At 45.0% G+C, this 19,337-nt stretch overlaps 1 protein-coding gene across 2 annotated transcripts in view; it reads right to left on the reverse strand.

Annotated features, from left to right (window-relative positions):
- The window catches only part of celsr1a (cadherin EGF LAG seven-pass G-type receptor 1a), a 99,963-nt gene that overhangs the window by 39,344 nt on the left and 41,282 nt on the right, over positions 1–19,337 (reverse strand). The window contains exons 3-7 of one of the 2 annotated variants that reach the window (XM_072377091.1): positions 18,077–18,365; positions 13,522–13,744; positions 11,150–11,265; positions 8,571–8,659; positions 1,857–1,937 (exon numbers count right to left, since the gene is read on the reverse strand). In XM_072377091.1, coding sequence (XP_072233192.1) covers positions 1,857–1,937; positions 8,571–8,659; positions 11,150–11,265; positions 13,522–13,744; positions 18,077–18,365 — 798 coding nt within the window. The remainder of the gene's footprint in view (positions 1–1,856; positions 1,938–8,570; positions 8,660–11,149; positions 11,266–13,521; positions 13,745–18,076; positions 18,366–19,337) is intronic. The other variant, XM_072377092.1, reaches the window with a different exon arrangement.

Genomic DNA, 19,337 nt, shown 5'->3' on the forward strand with positions numbered 1-19,337 from the left:
GATGCTTGTTAAATCACACGCTGCAGGTATTTTATGACTCATTTTGCTAAATTAATCTGAGAAACTTCACAGAACCGTGGGATTAACCTGAATCATTTAGAGAACTTCAACACATGTTGGCAGCCACAGCAAGAAAATGTCCATCTGCCAACTTCCTCTTATCTGAGGTCGGGTCAGAACCAACAGGTCCAGGAGTTAAACCCAAACAACACTCCCCAGCTCCTCCTGGAGGATCCTGAGGTGTTCCCAGGTCAGATGGGATATAATATCCCTCCAGTGAGTTCTGGTTCTGACCCGGAGCCTCCTCCCAGGAGGCATACTAACCAGAGGAACCACCTCAGCTGACTCTTTTCTATGTGGAGGAGCAGCGGCTCGACTCCGAGCTCCTCCCCCTGATGGTGGAGCTCCTCCCTCGGGATGATGGAGCCCCTCCCCCCAGATGGTGGAGCTCCTCCCACCGGATGATGGAGCTCCTCCCACCAGATGGTAGAGCTCCTCCCTCCGGATGGTGGAGCTCCTCCCCCAGATGGTAGAGCTCCTCCCTCCGGATGGTGGAGCTCCTCCCCCAGATGGTGGAGCTCCTCCCACCAGATGGTGGAGCTCCTCCCCCTATCTCTCAGGCTGAGCCCCGCCCCCCTCTGAAGGAAACTCATTTCAGCCGCTTGTATCCAGCTCCTCATTCTTTGGGTCAGAACCCAGATCTGTGAGCTCAGGTGAGGGTTGGAACAAAGATGGAGCAGGAACCTGAAAGCTTCTCCTTCCGGCTCAGCTTCACCAAACGGACCGGAGCAGCGCCCTCATTACTGCTGACGAAGCCCCGATCCGTCTGTCCATCTCTGATCCAACTCACCATCACTGAGAACCAGGTCCAGAGATGCTGAAACTGCTCCAGCTGAGGCAGAGACTCATCCCGACCCGGAGGTTCAGAACCACAGCCTCAGATCTGGAGGAGCTGCTTCATACTCAGCTGAACCGCTGCAGAGCAGCTGAAGGTCAACAGAACCACATCATCTGCAGAAAGCAGAGCTGCAACCCTGAGGCTCCTCCTCTCCCTGGAGTCAGAACAAAACTCCTGCTTCAAGAAGAAATAAGTTGCTGTAAATCAGTAAAGTTTGGGAGTAAAGTGGCCCAATAAAGCCACAGCTGATCAGGATCAGCTCAGAGATGAGAGACATCAGCGGGGAAATGACCAGAGAGAAGAAGGATGAAACGGAGAGGCAGCAGAGGAACACTTCACTGCAAAGCTGCATGTTTCCACACCTCGAGCTTCATTTCTACACTTCTTTGGGATCTTCTTTCCCCTAAAATTCAACCGACTGTCTCTCTGGACTTTAATAAGTTTAGGTTTGGGTGTGAATGTACAAACTGGAGAAGCATAAAGTGACGTAAATACTGTGAATCTCACCTGCTTCATCACATTTCACATCTAAACTTTAAAATGGAGTCATTTCTGATTCAGCATCGTCACTTTCCACCTGAGAAACTTATTTTCAGAGCCGTGCAGGTCAGCTCCTTCTTCTATCTGTCAGCTTTAATTGCAAAAGAGCACCTTTCAGTACTGAAACTGTCGTGATGTGTGAGGGTTTTGGGGAACCAGGGCCAAAAGTGGCGCATGATAGCCCAACTTCACGAAGAACCAGAGAAGAAGAGGCAGAAGAAACCCTCTACAGCCAAACCAACATGCCAACACCACACAGTCTGCCAGACTCCACCAGAGCCAGACTTTCCGATCACTAACACCCAACAGGCCGAGTGGCCTTTGAGTGTCTGCATGTACGGTTGTAAATCTAAAAGACGGCACTAGACAGACCCAGGCGGGAAAAGCACCAGTGACTAGGCTAGAGGTCAGAGGTTACCTCCTTCTGATCGAGCTCCAGCCAGGCGGTATAAAGCGGGACACGCAGACCCCCACTGGAGTCCACCAGACTCCCCCCGTCCTGGGAGAGAGACACCGTGAGAGAGAGAGACACCGTGAGAGAGAGAGACACCGCGTTAGACCTGCAGCCCACAACCAAGCCACATCATCAACATGTCATCGCTAAAGTCTGGATGTGCACAAACCTACCTGCGGTTCTATCGAGGTTTGCGTGTCTATTCCAGCGTTTACTCCCAAAAAGCAGCAGCAGCACATTCACAGAAACCTTTATGTGTGCTGACAAAAGCCCCGAAAACGACAGAATCTCACCAAGAGGCCACAAGTCAAACAACAGGGCGGCACAAGCACGCCAAAGCCGGGTTTGGTCCTCAGACACGAGCTGTTTAACAGTCTGGTTGAAAGTGCCGTCTTTGTTTACGTAGAGATAAGCTTAGCTGTCTGAGGTGAGTGGAAACACGTCCGGAAGAACAAAGGATGACCTGACCTCTGAAAACACACCCGACCGGGGAATGCAGAGTCTGGGGCTTCACCTCCAAGAAGTAACCACTTAACCTTCTGCAAGGCCCTCGGAAGGGAAAACACGCAGGAACGCATCGTGCTGCGGTCATCCAGCAGGGAAAGTGTGTGCGACTGCAGCTCTGCCGTGAACTGGGAGTGAAACTAAAAGCTTCTCCTTCCGGCTCAGCCCCCTCTTCACCACAACAGACCGGAACAGCGCCCTCATTACTGCTGATGAAGCCCCGAAACTTCACCCAAAGGCTTCAGCGTCCACCCAAAGGCTTCAGCGTCCACCCAAAGGCTTCAGAGCTCATCCAAAGGCTTTAGCGCTCATCCAAAGGCTTCAGCTTCCACCCAAAGGCTTCAGCGTCCACCCAAAGGCTTCAGCGTCCACCCAAAGGCTTCAGCGTCCATCCAAAGGCTTCAGCGTCCATCCAAAGGCTTCAGCGTCCACCCAAAGGCTTCATTGTCCACCCAAAGGCTTCAGAGCTCATCCAAAGGCTTCAGCGTCCACCCAAAGGCTTCATTGTCCACCCAAAGGCTTCGGCGTCCACCCAAAGGCTTCAGCGTCCATCCAAAGGCTTCAGCGTCCACCCAAAGGCTTCAGCTTCCATCCAAAGGCTTCAGAGCTCATCCAAAGGCTTCAGCGTCCATCCAAAGGCTTTAGCGCTCATCCAAAGGCTTTAGCGCTCATCCAAAGGCTTCGGCGTCCATCCAATGGCTTCGGCGTCCACCCAAAGGCTTCGGCGTCCACCCAAAGGCTTCAGCGTCCATCCAAAGGCTTCAGCGTCCATCCAAAGGCTTCGGCGTCCACCCAAAGGCTTCGGCGTCCATCCAAAAGCTTCAGCGTCCATTCAAAGACTTCAGCGCTCATCCAAAGGCTTCAGCGTCCACCCAAAGGCTTCAGCGTCCACCCAAAGGCTTCAGCGTCCATCCAAAGGCTTCAGCGCTCATCCAAAGGCTTCGGCGTCCACCCAAAGGCTTCAGCGTCCACCCAAAGGCTTCAGAGCTCAACCAAAGGCTTCAGCGTCCATCCAAAGGCTTCAGCGTCCATCCAAAGGCTTCAACGTCCATCCAAAGGCTTCAGCGTCCATCCAAAGGCTTCAGCGTCCATCCAAAGGCTTCGGCGTCCATCTAAAGGCTTCAGCGTCCATTCAAAGACTTCAGCGCTCATCCAAAGGCTTCAGCGTCCACCCAAAGGCTTCAGCGTCCACCCAAAGGCTTCAGCGTCCATCCAAAGGCTTCAGCGCTCATCCAAAGGCTTCGGCGTCCACCCAAAGGCTTCAGAGCTCATCCAAAGGCTTCGGCGTCCACCCAAAAGCTTCAGCGTCCATCCAAAGGCTTCAGCGTCCACCCAAAGGCTTCGGCGTCCATCCAAAGGCTTCAGCGTCCATTCAAAGACTTCATGTCCCTTTTTGTGTGTTTAAATAAAGTTTTATGGAGGAAAACTCTTTTTTAAATGTCGTGTGGTCTGTGTAAACACTCAGAAACACTTTAACTTTGTGCTTCTGCAGCTAATCCAGACAAAGGTCAAACTTCAGGCGCTTCAGCCACCTGTCACGACCTGATTGTAACCGGTTGGGTTACAGAGGTGGAATGCAAAAATACCCCCATCAGTAGATTAAAAAGCATGTCGCACTATGCTGCGAGACAATTTGCACTTAGGTTCTGATGATGAAAGCTGTGCCGTGTAAGCAGCAGCAGAGAGGCCAGAGGGAGGAACAGCAGGAGCAGAAACGAGTGAACCTTTGGTACTTGCTGGTGATAAGAGCCAGCTAAGCCTGTCTGGGAATGCCGTCTACACACCCTCGCTGCAAATATCACAGAGTCCAGAACGACACATTCAACACGTCAAGCCTTAAAAGCAGCGTATGGAAAGGCAGCAGAGACACATGCAAGCGGTTTGCAGCTCTTCTTCTCTGAATTTAATAAAGGTTGTCTGTATCTGTGAGCTCCAGGCGGTGGCTCATGTATCATGTAATGTTTTCTAAGCACTTCTTCTTCATGTGTACAGGTCGGCTCTCATGGTGGAATTCGTATTTTTACTCCAGGGCGACATTTCAGTGGAGTTAAATCTGCTTTTTAATGCAAAAAAGCTGACAAAAATCCATCAAATCACCACTTTTACATCAAACAGCAAGTCAAGATTACAGCGAATGTCAAATACTTGGATTAAGTTTCATTCGTTTAGAAGAAAACTGAATCAGTTTCAAACCATTTCCACAACAAATCAGAGAACTTGAGCTAAACGCCTCCTTTCTCTTCTTCTCTTGCATTATTCTGGGTTTTATCATCATTAAAAAGCCTCCAGGTGACAAATGTAAAAGGTTTTCACTGGAAGAAGGAAGTTATTTTGTTTAAGCCTCCTAATCAGAGCTCACCAAACTGATGTTAAAAGAACGCTCGCCATCGGTCGCTGATGTCACCTGATCACCTGACTTTAGGCCGCCAGGCTGCTTCACTTCCTGTTTGAGTTCTTCGGCTCATGTCTGGTTCTCCTCTTGCTTTTTTGGCTTTTAGCGTTCGACTCTTTGGCTGAAATCTGCTGTTTTAAAGGCGCTTTATGAATAAAGTTGGTTGAAAAGTCTCAGGATCTCCTGGTGCCGTGATCCACTGCGGCTGCAACCTTCAGCTCTCACCGACAAACCGAGGCTGTTGTTAGTTTGAAACTAACAGATAAAACCTTGAGTTACGGGCCGTCTCTCAGCTGTGAAGGTGAAGGTCGACAGAAAACTTTCCAGGTCACGCTGAGCTGCACCGAGGGGACGTGCACGGAGACGTGCACGGGGACAGCAGACCGCTACGATACAGCAGGCTTCCTGCCCTGCGTCATCATTTCCTGCAACGGCAGCTGTAACTTCCTGTAGTGGACACATCAAAACCCAAGACAAAACCCTCCCGCGGCTCCTGGAATTACCCCCCCCCCCACACACACACACACACCCACACATCCCCCCCCAACACACACACACACCCCCTCGACACGCCGCACTTCCTGTTTGGATTTGCTTTGCTGACACGGTTAACTGTCCTTGAGAAAAGCTGGAATTTCAAACATGTCCTCCTTCCATTTCCATTTAGCAGCATCTTCAATACCAGTGACACCCCCCCACACACACACACAGCTTTCCAACCGACTCTGTCCCTGTCGGTTGTCATGACAACCATCCCCTGACCTTCGACCTCTGCCTTCCAACAGAGGCGCCCTGATATTTAAAAGCGGGGCACGTTTAAAACCCCGCATGGCTTCTAATCATCTGCCACAATAAATCTCGTCTGTGTGAGCGTGCACGAGCGAGCGTGAGCGTGCACGAGCGCCGTTGGGACCGTTAAACGACAGTTGGGGCCCATCGGCCCAGGATGAGGCTGCACAGACGGACTGAGAGGACATTAAAGGACATTAAAGGACATTAAAGCTGGACTCAAACTCAAACTCACATGAATTCTTTCTTCATTCTGGCAGAAAAGACGTGATTTGGTGAGGATGCACACATCTGTAAGTCGCCAACAGTCTGACCTGCTCGGGTCTGTGGATTTAGCTTTTTCTTGTCTGGGTTCTCGGTGTTCTGAGTTTGCTGCTTTAATCGTTTGGTCCTCAGCTTCAGGGTTCATTCTCCTCGCTTCGTCTTTTATTTTCACAGTTTGGTTCCTGGAGTTTCCTCCTGCCTCCTCTTCTCTCCACCATCACGCTTTAAACAATCTGTCCTATAAAATCTTTCTTTTTAACCTGCTTAGCAACTTTAAATCTCCCAGTTTGCATGAGATGCGCCTGGATGACATCATACCTGCAGAACAGGGCTGTGATCTTCTGGCTCGTCTCTCCAGGCTATGAAAGCAACCCTGCCTGCAGACATTTGTCTTCCACCGCAAACATACATGTCCCTTAACTCACGTCCATGCTTTCACATGTCAGCTCACCTCGTTCCCTGTGAGAACACAACGGCTTTCTGCCGGATACGTTTCCACTAATCCCTCCAGCAACTGATGCAGGATTACATTACCATCAGTCAATCTGACTTCTGATGGTTCAGAAAGGCTGACCCCATGTCAGCGCTACAGTCGGCCTTGGGCTAATTTCATGGAATGTGGCAGCGGCTCGTATCGAGCTCCCACCCACACCGGGCTGCGCTGACAATGCTGCTGTAAGAAAGTGTAAAGACTTCTTGTGTCTGCATGTCACAGCAGCAAAAAGTAAGCCTATAGGATCAGTCCAGCTAAATAAATACTCTCGTTTCCTGGGTGACGTTCATACAAACAACGCTGAAGCTTTCAGTTCCAGCGGGCTGTATCTGAAAATAAGTGGCAGTGCAGCAGCACTAAAGCAAGCTGGAGCTATTGTTATCATCATTATGCAGCTCAGAAGTTCAAGAGGGGGACACGGAGCCTAAATAAACCTCAAACAATAGATACAGATGTGACCCTGCAGCTAACATGGTAAAGTACAGCTGTCCCAATTCGTCACCTTTGAAGAATACTTCCCTGTCAGGAGTGTGCTAAGGGCTCTGCGGCTGAGGAACACAAGAAAGAGGCGAGCAACCTGTGAAACGTGAGAAGGCGAGCATTGTCGGCGAGTGTCAGGCCGAGAATACGAGTCCTCCCTTTAACAAGCTGCAAAACAGGGTGCTGAATGTCTGGGGTCAGAGCGGCGAAGCGCTCTGAGACATGAAGCCGGGCAGAGAAGGGATGCAGAGAGGAAAAGCAGCAAAGCACACGCACAACTGCTTTAAAATCAGCTTTAAAGGGGAACTCCGGTGTTTTTAAACCTTATTTCTGGCATGAAATACGTTCATCTGCTCACTGAGAACAGTTTGGTGAAAGTTGGCGTCCTTCTGAAGATATTTAGATAACTGGAGATCCATATAACGGAGTGAACGGGGCTTAGAGGATGCAGCCTCTAAATAAGGCATTATCTGTCTTTATTTCACCAATACTTTAAGAAGAATGAATGAATGAACGTGTGCTATAGCTCTGTTAGCTCATAGCTGCTGTTAGCTCATAGCTGCTGTTATGTGGCTACTTGCAGCTATAGGAGAGCTAACGGAGGGATTTCTACACAGGCACTCTACTGGGACCACTTCATCGATCATACTTTGGGACTGTTGAAGCGACTGTAAAACAAATGTAAAACTCTAATTCAAACTTAAACACACTTCTGGTTTATATTGATCTTGGGGACATGTGAACAGTCCACATCCTCTCATCCTAAACCTAAACGTATCCTAATTCAAACCCCAACCTTCAAACAGAGTTTTAACCCTGAAATATCACATTTCTATGGGGACAAAATGGTTAAAAAATAGATTTATTTCGTTCATTGAGGTGATAAAATGCTGAATGAATGAATGAACGTGTGCTATAGCTCTGTTAGCTCATAGCTGCTGTCATGTGGCTATAGGAGAGCTAACGGAGGGATTTCTACACAGGCACTCTACTGGGACCACTTCATCGATCATACTTTGGGACTGTTGATATTTAGATAACTGGAGATCCATATAACGGGAAAGAACGGGGCAGAAATAAGGTCCAGGTTTAAAAATAGCGGAGTTCCCCTTTAAAAGACTGTAAAATGCTGGTGAGGGCGTAAAACTCACAGCGTTCTGATCACTGAATAATACAACAAACAGCAGCTTGTGCATCCTCAGAGCCCGTCTCATCTTATTTCCAGTTCCAAGAACAACAGCCGCAGGCTGTGGAAGTTTGTCAGGAAACAATGTGAGCCTGTATAATATAATACCAACTGATACATTAGCCACGTTTGAAACGATCGGTCTCTTTTCTGATTTGATAAAGCAGCGAGAAGATCGTCGTGGGAACATCTTAAACTCACGTTAGACACCGTTAATGAAGCCTCTGATCCAGGCTGCCTATCAGTGCTGTACTTTCAGCTCTCTGTGGGGAGGTTACAGACCCGCCTGCTTCTTTCAGAGACGTTGTGCTAATTGACTGAGGCAGAGTCAAACCTGCACTTTTAAGATAATCTGAGTCAAGGTCAGCCACTTCACACACTCCCACATTACTGCTCCTTACTCATCCACCCTGAACGCTAAATGATGCCGGATGTGACCCTCTGATGAATGCAGCTGGATCTTTTTCACATTGCAAGCTTCTTTTGAGTCAGCATGTTGTGTTTGAACCCATCTTCAGCAGAGGAAAGAGGTGGAGCAGCACCGGTGGGTTGGGAGGTTTGGTTGCTCACCTTGTTGTAGTAATGGAGCTGAACAGAGTGCCACTGGCCATCACTGACCCCGCCTGGGACGTAGGGCGACACCTTGGTCTTTCGCTCACCTGGACGACAAGAAAGGACAGAGAAAGAAAGAAAGGGAGAGCGCTGAGACCTTGGTGCTGTCTTAACGGTTTGGAAAACAAGCAGTCTTTGGAGAAAATTGTTCAGCTTTCAAATCAAATGCAGCAAAAATATATTCTTTGTCGATCTTTACGGACATTTAGGACCTAAACCTTTGCCCAAACCTGCCATTTTAAGTCTGTATGTCACAGCTTTGTGGTTGTATATTCTTAAATTGGCGAACAAATGGGTAGCAGAAGGGAAGCAGAGCGTCAGGTTCATCCCAGTAGGGGAATAAAACTACCAGTTTATAATCACGGTCCATTACGGCGGGTTAGGGGTGTCTGAAATTAAAGGAACAGCAAGCAGAAACTTTTCGTTTGTTAGAGTAAGAATGAGGACGGATGCTGAGGAATTTTAAAAGATATTGAACAGGTTATGAATGAGTTACCTTTAAAGACAAATTATCTTGACAAAGATCATGAATCAACTGTTGAGAAGGCCGAGAATAATCTGTGGCATCAACAGCTCCAGGAAAAAGACAGTAGAGCACAGCGGCGTCAGATTTACTGAAGGTTTAACTTTGTTTGTCAAGGGCAGGAGCGGCTCCACTGCACTGGAAACCAGCAAACACCACTGAAACACCCCTGAAACCCTGCTGAAACACAGCTGAAGCACCGGTGAAACAACGATTAAACACTGCCGAAACCCTTCTGAAACAACCCTAAAACACCACTAAAACTCTGCTGACACGACCCTAAAACTCCACTGAAACACAGCTGAAACCCTGCTGAAACAATCCTGAAACCCTGCTTAAATACAGCTGAAACAACCCTAAAACTCCACTGAAACCCTGCTGAAACAACCCAAAAAGTCCACTGAAACACGGCTGAAATTCTGCTGAAACGCCCCTGAAACAACGATTAAACACCACTGAAACATCCCTGAAACCCTGCTGAAACACAACTGAAACAACCCTAAAACACCACTAAAACCCTGCTGAAACACAACTGAAACAACCCTAAAACACCACTAAAACCCTGCTGAAACAACCCTAAAACTCCACTGAAACACCCCTGAAACCCTGCTGAAACACAGCTGAAACAACCCTAAAACACCACTAAAACCCTGGTGAAACAACCCTAAAACCCTGCTGAAACCCTGCTGAAACACTCCTGAAACCCTGCTGAAACACAGCTGAAACAACCCTAAAACCCTGCTGAAACCCTGCTGAAACACCCCTGAAACCCTGCTGAAACCCTGCTGAAACACAGCTGAAACAACCCTAAAACACCACTAAAACCCTGCTGAAACAACCCTAAAACCCTGCTGAAACCCTGCTGAAACACCCCTGAAACCCTGCTGAAATAACCCTAAAACTCCACTGAAACCCTGCTGAAACACCCCTGAAACCCTGCTGAAACACAGCTGAAACAACCCTAAAACACCACTAAAACCCTGCTGAAACAACCCTAAAACCCTGCTGAAACACCCCTGAAACCCTGCTGAAATAACCCTAAAACACCACTAAAATCCTGCTGAAACACCCCTAAAACCCTGCTGAAACACCCCTAAAACACCCCTGAAACTCCACTGAAACACAGCTGAAATTCCGCTGAAACGCCCCTGAAACCCTGCTGAAACACCCCTAAAACACCCCTGAAACCCTGCTGAAATAACCCTAAAACACCACTAAAACCCTGCTGAAACACCCCTAAAACCCTGCTGAAACACCCCTGAAACAACCCTAAAACTCCACTGAAACACAGCTGAAATTCCGCTGAAACGCCCCTGAAACAACGATTAAACACAGCTGAAACATTGGCTGCTATTTTAAATCACAGAGTGCTGACTTGCAACTTCGCACAAGAATAGCAACAAAATATAAAGGCTGCATGCAAAGAGGCTGCGGCTTTGGATGATTCATGCATTTAATATTTAGCCTTTTAACGGTTTTGAAGTGGGGCACAAGGAGTTGGCCTCCCTCCCAAACCAGCCTCACCCAACATAATCACATCAAACTGGATTCCTCCCTGCATGGTGCCATGGGAAAACGGGCCGAGTCTGAAAACAACAGTAGCCAGCCCAACGAATGTGTGTTTGATCTCCTGTGGATGTAAAATCTCCAGCTTTTTGTGTGTCGTCGAGGGTTTTTCGGCCACATATTTGTCTGTTTTACTTACAGCTGCTTCCAGAACACAGAAATACAAAGTGAAAAATAATGAAACCGGCTATTAGAGTTACAAAAACCCAACCTGGGATATTTTTTCTTGAATGTTCTGATAGATAAAACCTAAAAAACCTTATTCTAATGACTGTTTACACACACATTTGGATGCCTACAAACACACAAAAACACACCCTGGTCAAAAGAAAGCAAACACTGATAAGAAACCAGCTCTTTATCTAAAGTGCATTCACACCTGGAGTAATCTGCGTACAATGAGGCGGACCAACAACAATCACTTCAAAGGCACATTTACGGGCCTAACCTCCAGAGAAGGTGAGCTGAATTTGTTCATCGACAATCTCCAAGGCAACGAAGTCGTGCTTCTCGTTGAATCTGCCGTTGTAGAGAAGCAGAGCGTTTCTTTCTCTGGTGGCAAACCTGCAGAAACACACGGATTACAGACATTTTAAATCGATAAAAGACGCTTGAACACGCAAACATTCAGATGTTGAGCGAACTTCGTGTGTTTTTCCCTGCTCTGAGCGCACGTTTCCTGCCACATTTCCAACTCAAACAGGCCGTGAGCAAAAGGTCGAGGACCTCGCAGATAGCTTTATGATACAAGACTGAAGAGCTCCTGCCAAGGAAAGAGTGGAAAGGATGTAGGAAACCATTTCGCTGCCTTAAAAGATGCATGAGAAACACTTTCTGAGCCTACCTACCTCATTATGTTTCACATAAGACTCATAACACACATAAGACAAAGCTCAGATGAGTGGCTGCTTGTGCCACTGAGTGTAAGGTGAGGGCATCAGAGTCAGCCGACAGATGCCAGTGAGGCCAGGAAGGCAGGAAGTCAGGATGGCTGTATCCAAACACTGATAAGGGATACTCATCACACAGCCTTTCCTGTTTTCACCTCACCGCAATCCTTTCTCACCGTCATGCTGTTGATGATTTTGTTCGCCAGACTTTTTTTTTTTAAATGCAATTAAAGTTTTCTCTTGAAAATGTGCTCGAACATGCGCTGTTGTGTGAGTGTTCTTCTTCTATTGAAAGGAGGGAACAGAGACACAATGGGAAAGTGTGAACATGTCTCGGCACGCCCCAGCTGACACACTTTAGCTCACTGAACTCAACTGTGTTTAAATCACATTTCACTGCACGTGTCACAGCAATAGTGTCATGTTCCTGTTGCAAGAATTAAAACTGTATTAAGTAAAAAATATACCCTTCATGTGAGTAATAAAGTCCCAAAAGCTACTCCATTCTCAGTAGTGATACACTTTAAACTGCCTCCAGAAGTTACTCTTTAGCATGTCTTAGCTGCAGTAATTAGCATGTTAAAGAAGTTAGCTAATTTTAGTCTGAGTCACATGTTAATATCACGTTTGTATCTCTATAGCCCCTCTTTAAAAGGCTTTTAAAGGCTTTCTTCAAGAGTTTTGTTTTGAGTTTGTTGGAAACAACAAAAAGTTTTCATCCATTGAGCTTAAGTTAGCTTATGTAACTGCCGTTAGCAAGGAAGTTCAACTATTAGGTCAAGATGTTAGCTGCAATATTTAGCTAACTCAAGACTTTTAGCTCGAGATGTATGTTAGTATCATTTCATAGCTATTTAGTTACTTTTAAAGAGCTTTTAAATCAAGTTTTTATTTTTAAGTAGGTTGGAAACAATAAAAAGTTTGAGTCATTGAGCTTAAATTAGCTTATTTAACAGTCGTTAGCAAGCCAGTTCAAAATTAGCTCAAGCTATTAGCTGCAATATTTAGCTAACTTAGGACTTTTAGCCTGAGTTGTATGTTAGTTTCATTTCATAGCTATTTAGTTCCTTTTAAAATAGCTTTTTATCAATTATTTAGTCTTTAAAATTAGCTCAAGCTATTAGCTGCAATATTTAGCTAATTTAGGTAATTTTTTGTTAAAACTAAACTTTGTGCACATTTTTAAAACAGCACACGTTATACGAGTCCCAAAAGGCTTTTCAAGTCTGTAGAAACCTTTGTCCTTAGCTATAAATAGCTAACTTAGTCTGAGCTGTATGTTAGTATAATTACATGGCTATCCAGTTTCTTTTTAATAGCCTTTTATTAAGTGTTTAGTTTTAAGTAATTTGGAAACATTAAGAGCGAAGCAGAGATGTTTTCAGCCATTGAGATAATATTAGCTCATTCAATTACTGTTAACAAGCTACTTTAATTTGACACTTTATTAGGTGTACCTGTTCAATTGCTTGTTAAAGGATATATCTAATTAGCCAATAAAATGGCAAAGACTGAGTGCATTTCAGTGTTCTGACACGTTTAAGCTACAGAATGACAAAGAAAGAGAATTGATAATAGTTCAAAATGTGTCTTGAATGTTGATGCCAAACAGAGGCTAATTTACTCTGATTTTTATCTCCACAGATTACAAAGTGTGGTTAAAAAAAAACATTCATTGAGGGGCGATCCTCTGGGCAGGAAAGAATGATTGATGGCAGAGATCAGAGAACAATAGCCAGACTTGTTTGAGCCGATAGAAAGGAAGTGGTCACTCAAACACTCTTTACAACCAACGTATGCACTCTATATGCTGCTTCTGTCCACCTTAGTCTGTTCACAAGGACACACTTTACATATGAGGAGGAAATCTGAGCTTCATATCAGTACTTTTCACACAATAAACCAGAAGGGAAGAAGAGAAACTGCTTACATGAGTGAGACGGTGAAGTGGAACCTTTGCCGCAGGCCTCTGAAGGTGATGAACGACTGTCCAGGGAAGCTGCGGGTGGTCATCTCACAGAAGGGCTTGTCGAACTCCCCCGGTGGACACTGGCACATGAAACCACCAGCAAGCCGGTTGACGCACTTGCCGCCATTTTTACAGACGCCGGGAACACACCGGCCTGAAGATGCATTCACCTCACAATGCTCGCCTGCAAGGAGAAGAAAAGGAGAGTTGAACAGTTTCAGAGCAGTTGTGCCTAGAGGATCGCCCCTCAATGAATGTTTTTTGTTTTAACCACACTTTGTAATCTGTAGAGATAAAAATCAGAATAAATTAGCCTTAAATAATCAAACCAGTCTGTCTGGCATCAACATTCAAGACACATTTTGAACTATTATCAATTCTCTTTCTTTGTCATTCTGTAGCTTAAACGTGTCAGAACACTGAAATGCACTCAGTCTTTGCCATTTTATTGGCTAATTAGATATATCCTTTAACAAGCAATTGAACAGGTACACCTAATAAAGTGTCAAATTAAAGTAGCTTGTTAACAGTAATTGAATGAGCTAATATTATCTCTCTCTGCTTCGCTCTTAATGTTTCCAAATTACTTAAAACTAAACACTTAATAAAAGGCAATTAAAAAGAAACTGGATAGCCATGTAATTATACTAACATACAGCTCAGACTAAGTTAGCTATTTATAGCTAAGGACAAAGATTTCTACAGACTCGAAAAGCCTTTTGGGACTTAAAAATGTACACAAAGTTTAGTTTTAACAAGAAATTACCTAAGTTAGCTAAATATTGCAGCTAGTAGCTTGAGCTAATTTTAAGGACTAAATAATTGATAAAAAGCTCTTTAAAAGGAATTAAATAGCTATGAAATGAAACTAACATACAACTCAGGCTAAAAGTCCTAAGTTAGCTAAATATTGCAGCTAATAGCTTGAGCTAATTTTGAACTTCCTTGCTAACGGCTGTTAAATAAGCTCATTTAAGCTCAATGACTGAAAACTTTTTATTGTTTCCAACCTACTTAAAAATAAAAACCTGATAAAAAGCTCCTTAAAATGAACTAAATAGCTATGAAATGAAACTAACATACAACTCAGGCTAAAGGTCCTAAGTTATTTTTAACAATACAAGCACAACACCATATTACTATGATCCATATAGCAAGCTGATGTGTAGCTCGCTAACAGCAGTGAAATTAAAGTCCTAAATTAGCTAAATATTGCAGCTAATCTGTGATGCATGTGGTCCTCAGCTGACTGAAATGCAGACTTCATATGTCAGGAATTCAGTTGTTCAAATAAGATGTTTCTGAGCTGATTTATACAACTATTTCATGCCTTCTCCTGCTGCTTCTGCAGATTAAACATAGGCCGTCTGCTTCCGAGGTTCTTCTCAAAACAAAAGAACAAAGACTTATCTCCATTTAAACATTTGCAACACTAACAAAAGCCTGTTTATAGGCCTTTTAAGGGGAGTGGATCCTAACCACAAAGTGACTTGACCATAAATGGAGAGATGGGATGAGAAAGAAAGAAAAGCAATGAAACAGGCTCAAACATTCCTGCATTAAGTCGAGTCCATGGCTGAGCTTGAGCTGATAAAACCTCTTAGTATCACTCCTGACTTCAATGAATAAACGAAATTCCTACATTTATTTCTGATTAGTTTTGACTTAACCTGAACCCACCTCACCTCACACACTTCTACATCTGCCTCAAGTAGCCAGGGTTTCAGCCACCATTATCCAGAATAACACCCAACTTCCCAGGAAGCTGTGAATGTGATTCTGCTGATGGCTTTAGGTGCAACTCCCTCATATCCGTGAGTGTCTTCGGCTAAATTCAGACTTTTAGCCCTCATCGCTTCATGTTTACATCACATAAACAGCTGTAAATATGAAAGACTCTTTAAATCATGCAAAAATCACAGAAATCACTGGGATTTCAAAGCTAAACCCAATCCTGGTGGATGAAACCTGGTCAACATGTTTAATATTCTAAAGGAACATTGTTCTGAAATTGCTCCAACATTTGTAGAAGCAGCATCTTTATTTCTGAGAGTTTCTACCTCTTTAAGGTGACAATTTATCCCCGACGGCTGCAACATGTTCTTCTTTTTAGTCTCTTTTCCTGCCTTTGCTGCTGTCATCCAAACTTTTTTGAGACGTTTTCCTGGAAATTCAAATTCTAAATAAGCTAATTGAGTAAATTTGATGTTTTCTATGTTAAATTGTGAGTAAATTCAATCGTCTTTGCATTTCGCACAGGTTCCCATCTTCTCTGGAGCTGGGGTTGTATTATATTACATTATTTCATTTGCTTTCCTGTCAGCAGTGGGTCTCGGCATGAAAAATTCCTCTTTAATGACCGTGTGGATGTAGATGTGTCCAAAATCAACTTCCAGCTTATTCAAATTCCTCAGAGCTTTTTCTGACATTGCTATAGGTGCCTCTGTGTCCCGTGCAGGGTTGTGTGTCAACCTACAATCCAGACAAGATTTCTCAATCCAGGGCACAGATAGACCCCCAACATCACAGCTTGGAACCAGCTAATGGCCCTTCTCTCCTCGACATAATCCTTTTTTCCGAGGGGGAATTATAAGGATCTATTTCCCTGTAATGTAGGAAACCCAAGGAGGACAGAATGGGCCCCGGCTGTCATCAGGGACATAATGGTCCCTGATGGGCCATGACTATCTAGAGTTGAACTGTGACCTTCAAAGAGGGGACACTGAGATGCAGGGAAGGGAAATATGATGGGTGAGCAGAAAAGATGGACATGGTCGGTGGAGGCGAGAAGCCCTGAGAGCGACAAAGGCAGGTATAATCAGGTAATTACATCAGATAAGGCAGAGGAAGAGAAAGACAGGAGAGTGTTGGAAGAGACGGATGGAGAGGAGGCATGAGGGCGGTCGCAGTCCCACTGGGCTCTATTAGGGCCAGACAGGCAGGTATCAGATATACGGGGGGGGGGGATATGGGAGGAAGATCAGTGACATCGGGAAATATCTCAAAAAGTGATTTCAGTGGGAACAACGAAAGCTTCCCACAGCTCATCTGCCACGTGAGTAACTATAACTGGCAGCTTCCAGGCCAAAATCAGGGTTAATCTTTCCTTTTTCTTAAATCATCGAGTTTTAAACCCAGTTAACACGACCGGGTCGGGGTTTTACGGGTGTGAGGACGTAGCATGAGCTAATTAAGCTAGCTGGTAAGAGCTTGTAAAGCATAGGTGTCAAACTCTGGCCCGTGGGCCAGATTTGGCCCGCAGTGTAATTATATTTGGCCAGAGGCAATTTCAAATTAATATTAGAGCTGGCCCGCCAGTATTATACGGCGGCAGCGCATTCACTGCTTATACTACTAATCCCATAATGCTCTGCTATTGTTTTGGCGCGTCAATTAGGACAGAGGCAGACACGCCCCTCCTCTGTGTCAGTAGCATCTATGCTAGCGGTCTTCTTGTGCACCCCGCCTCTCCCCCAGACCTCAAACCACAGCTGTCACTGTTACCTACCAAAAAATGGCCAAAAGAAAGGCAGAAAATAGAACTTTTCTGGACAGGTGGGAGACAGAATATCTGTTTATGTAAAAGACAGACCTGTTTGTCTTGTTTGTGGAGCCAACGCGTCAGTAACTAAGGAGTAACTAAGGAGTAACTAAGGAGTAACTAAGGAGGACAATATCAGACGACACAATGAAACGAAACACCTGGACAAATATAAGGACCTGGACTCAGCTCAAAGGAGCCAGAAAGTAAAGGAGATGAAAAGAGGTTTATGTTATTTTATTTTCACATTTATTAGCCTGTGTAAGAAGCTAATTTTGACATAAATCAGAAGGCTGCAAACAGAAAGGAGGCATTTTTATTTAAATTTAATTTAATATGCCATTGATATGTTTTTATTATTATTATTAGCAACTCAATTTCGCACCCCTGGACTTTAAAGTTATATAAGCCTTGTTCAGTATTCATTGTTAAATCTAAACTTGTTGGGTTCCATATTAAAAGGTTCATTTGTTCAACCTCGGCTTTGTTCAGTTTAAAATTTTGGCCTACTGTGTATTTGAGTTTGACTCCCCTGTTGTAATGGGTTAGCAGCACATTACTCGCTAACCCGCTACATGCTAATTGTTAGCATGTTGGAGTCGGGGGGGAGCTACAGGTGTAAAGGTACATCTAAAACAGCTTGGACCAGGGCACGCATACGTAATGAGCCTCCATCAGAACCACATGCTAAATCAAAGTGTTTCTGAAGGCAGAACACTGTGTTACAAATGGTCATGAACTTCAAGCATAATGTGGTTTCATTAAATGGGTTAAATGTGAATTACAGGAAGGAATCTGCTGCAGGTGGTGAAGGCTTTTATAACACATCAGCTTTGTTCCAGTCATTGAAGCCACTGTCTTATTCTGACAGTGGCTTCAATGACTGGACCTCATTCATTTCAACCGAATGACGATGAAGTGATTTTGTAAAGTGACCATTTCTAAATCTAATGGGTTTGATTTGAACTCACTCACCTGTGAAGTCTTCCAGGCACTCGCAGATGTATCCGCCCTCTCGGCTGCGGCACCTGCCGTTGTTCTTGCAGGGCCCCGAATAGCAGAGGTCGATCTCGGTCTCGCAGTTGTCCCCGGTGAAACCGACCGGACAGCGGCACCGCAGCCCGTTGATGGGGTGGATGGGCCGGAACAGAACCGTGTCAGAGGCGATGAAGGGAGGGGAGCTGTCAAACTTCAGCACCGACACACACTTCATATAGTTCTCACAGGGCTCCCGCAGGCAGATGTTGTCATCAAACGGCAACACCTGGAGAGAAGATTAACTTCACATTAAAGATGACATATTGGGTAAAATCTCTTCTTCCTGCTCCTGGGAACCGATATCAGGGCGTCTGAAGTCACCAGCAGCTGTAAAACTCCCCAAAACACAACCCAAAATCCCCTTTTTCTGTTCCTGGGAGCATATATTAGTGTTATATTAGCTGTTCTGATTGGCTCCGCCTCCTCTGCTAAGCCCCGCCCACTCACATCCACCCTGCTGGACGGATGAAGCCAGCTTCTGGTGGAAATGTTCTGCTGTCAGCTGCACTGAGGAGCATGCATCTTCCATCCAGCAGCAGCCTCAGAGGATATAAGAGCCCAGTGGATAAACTATATCTGAGGCTAATGTTCCAGCAGAGTTGGCTAAAGACTGAATGTGCAGCAAACACTTTTCATCCCACTGTTTTAACAACTTGGTCCAGTTCAACGCTGGACTGAAGGAACTGAGCCACAAAGAGGATCAGTTCCAACTCTCAGAGCCTGAACTTCAGAGCAGGGAAATGGAAGCATCTGAGAAATAACTCCTCATGGTTTATTTATTGATTTATTTCTTCCTTTAGCAGCAGCTAACGCTAACAGCTTAGCTAATGAAATAACTCCACATGGTTTATTTACTGATTTATTTCTTCCTTTAGCAGCAGCTAACGCTAACAGCTTAGCTAATGAAATAACTCCTCATGGTTTATTTACAGATTTATTTCTTCCTTTAGCAGCAGCTAACGCTAACAGCTTAGCTAATGAAGATGACGTACACCAACTTCTAAGGAGTTACTGCTGTTCCTTTCTGAAAGATGAACATTATTGTTCCCACATTACTTTGTTAGCTGAAGCTTTCTGGTTGAACGATTCTGTTCTGTGACTCAACCTGAAACCCAAATCTCCGGCTTGGTCCATTACTGTTGATGAGAAAGCATTGTTTGCTAGCATCTGCTGCTAACTTACAGCTAACTGCTAACTT

This window comes from Leuresthes tenuis, unplaced genomic scaffold, assembly GCF_036924035.1.
Source record: "Leuresthes tenuis unplaced genomic scaffold, fLeuTen1.0.hap1 SCAF_23, whole genome shotgun sequence".
Classification (NCBI taxonomy): domain Eukaryota; kingdom Metazoa; phylum Chordata; class Actinopteri; order Atheriniformes; family Atherinopsidae; genus Leuresthes; species Leuresthes tenuis.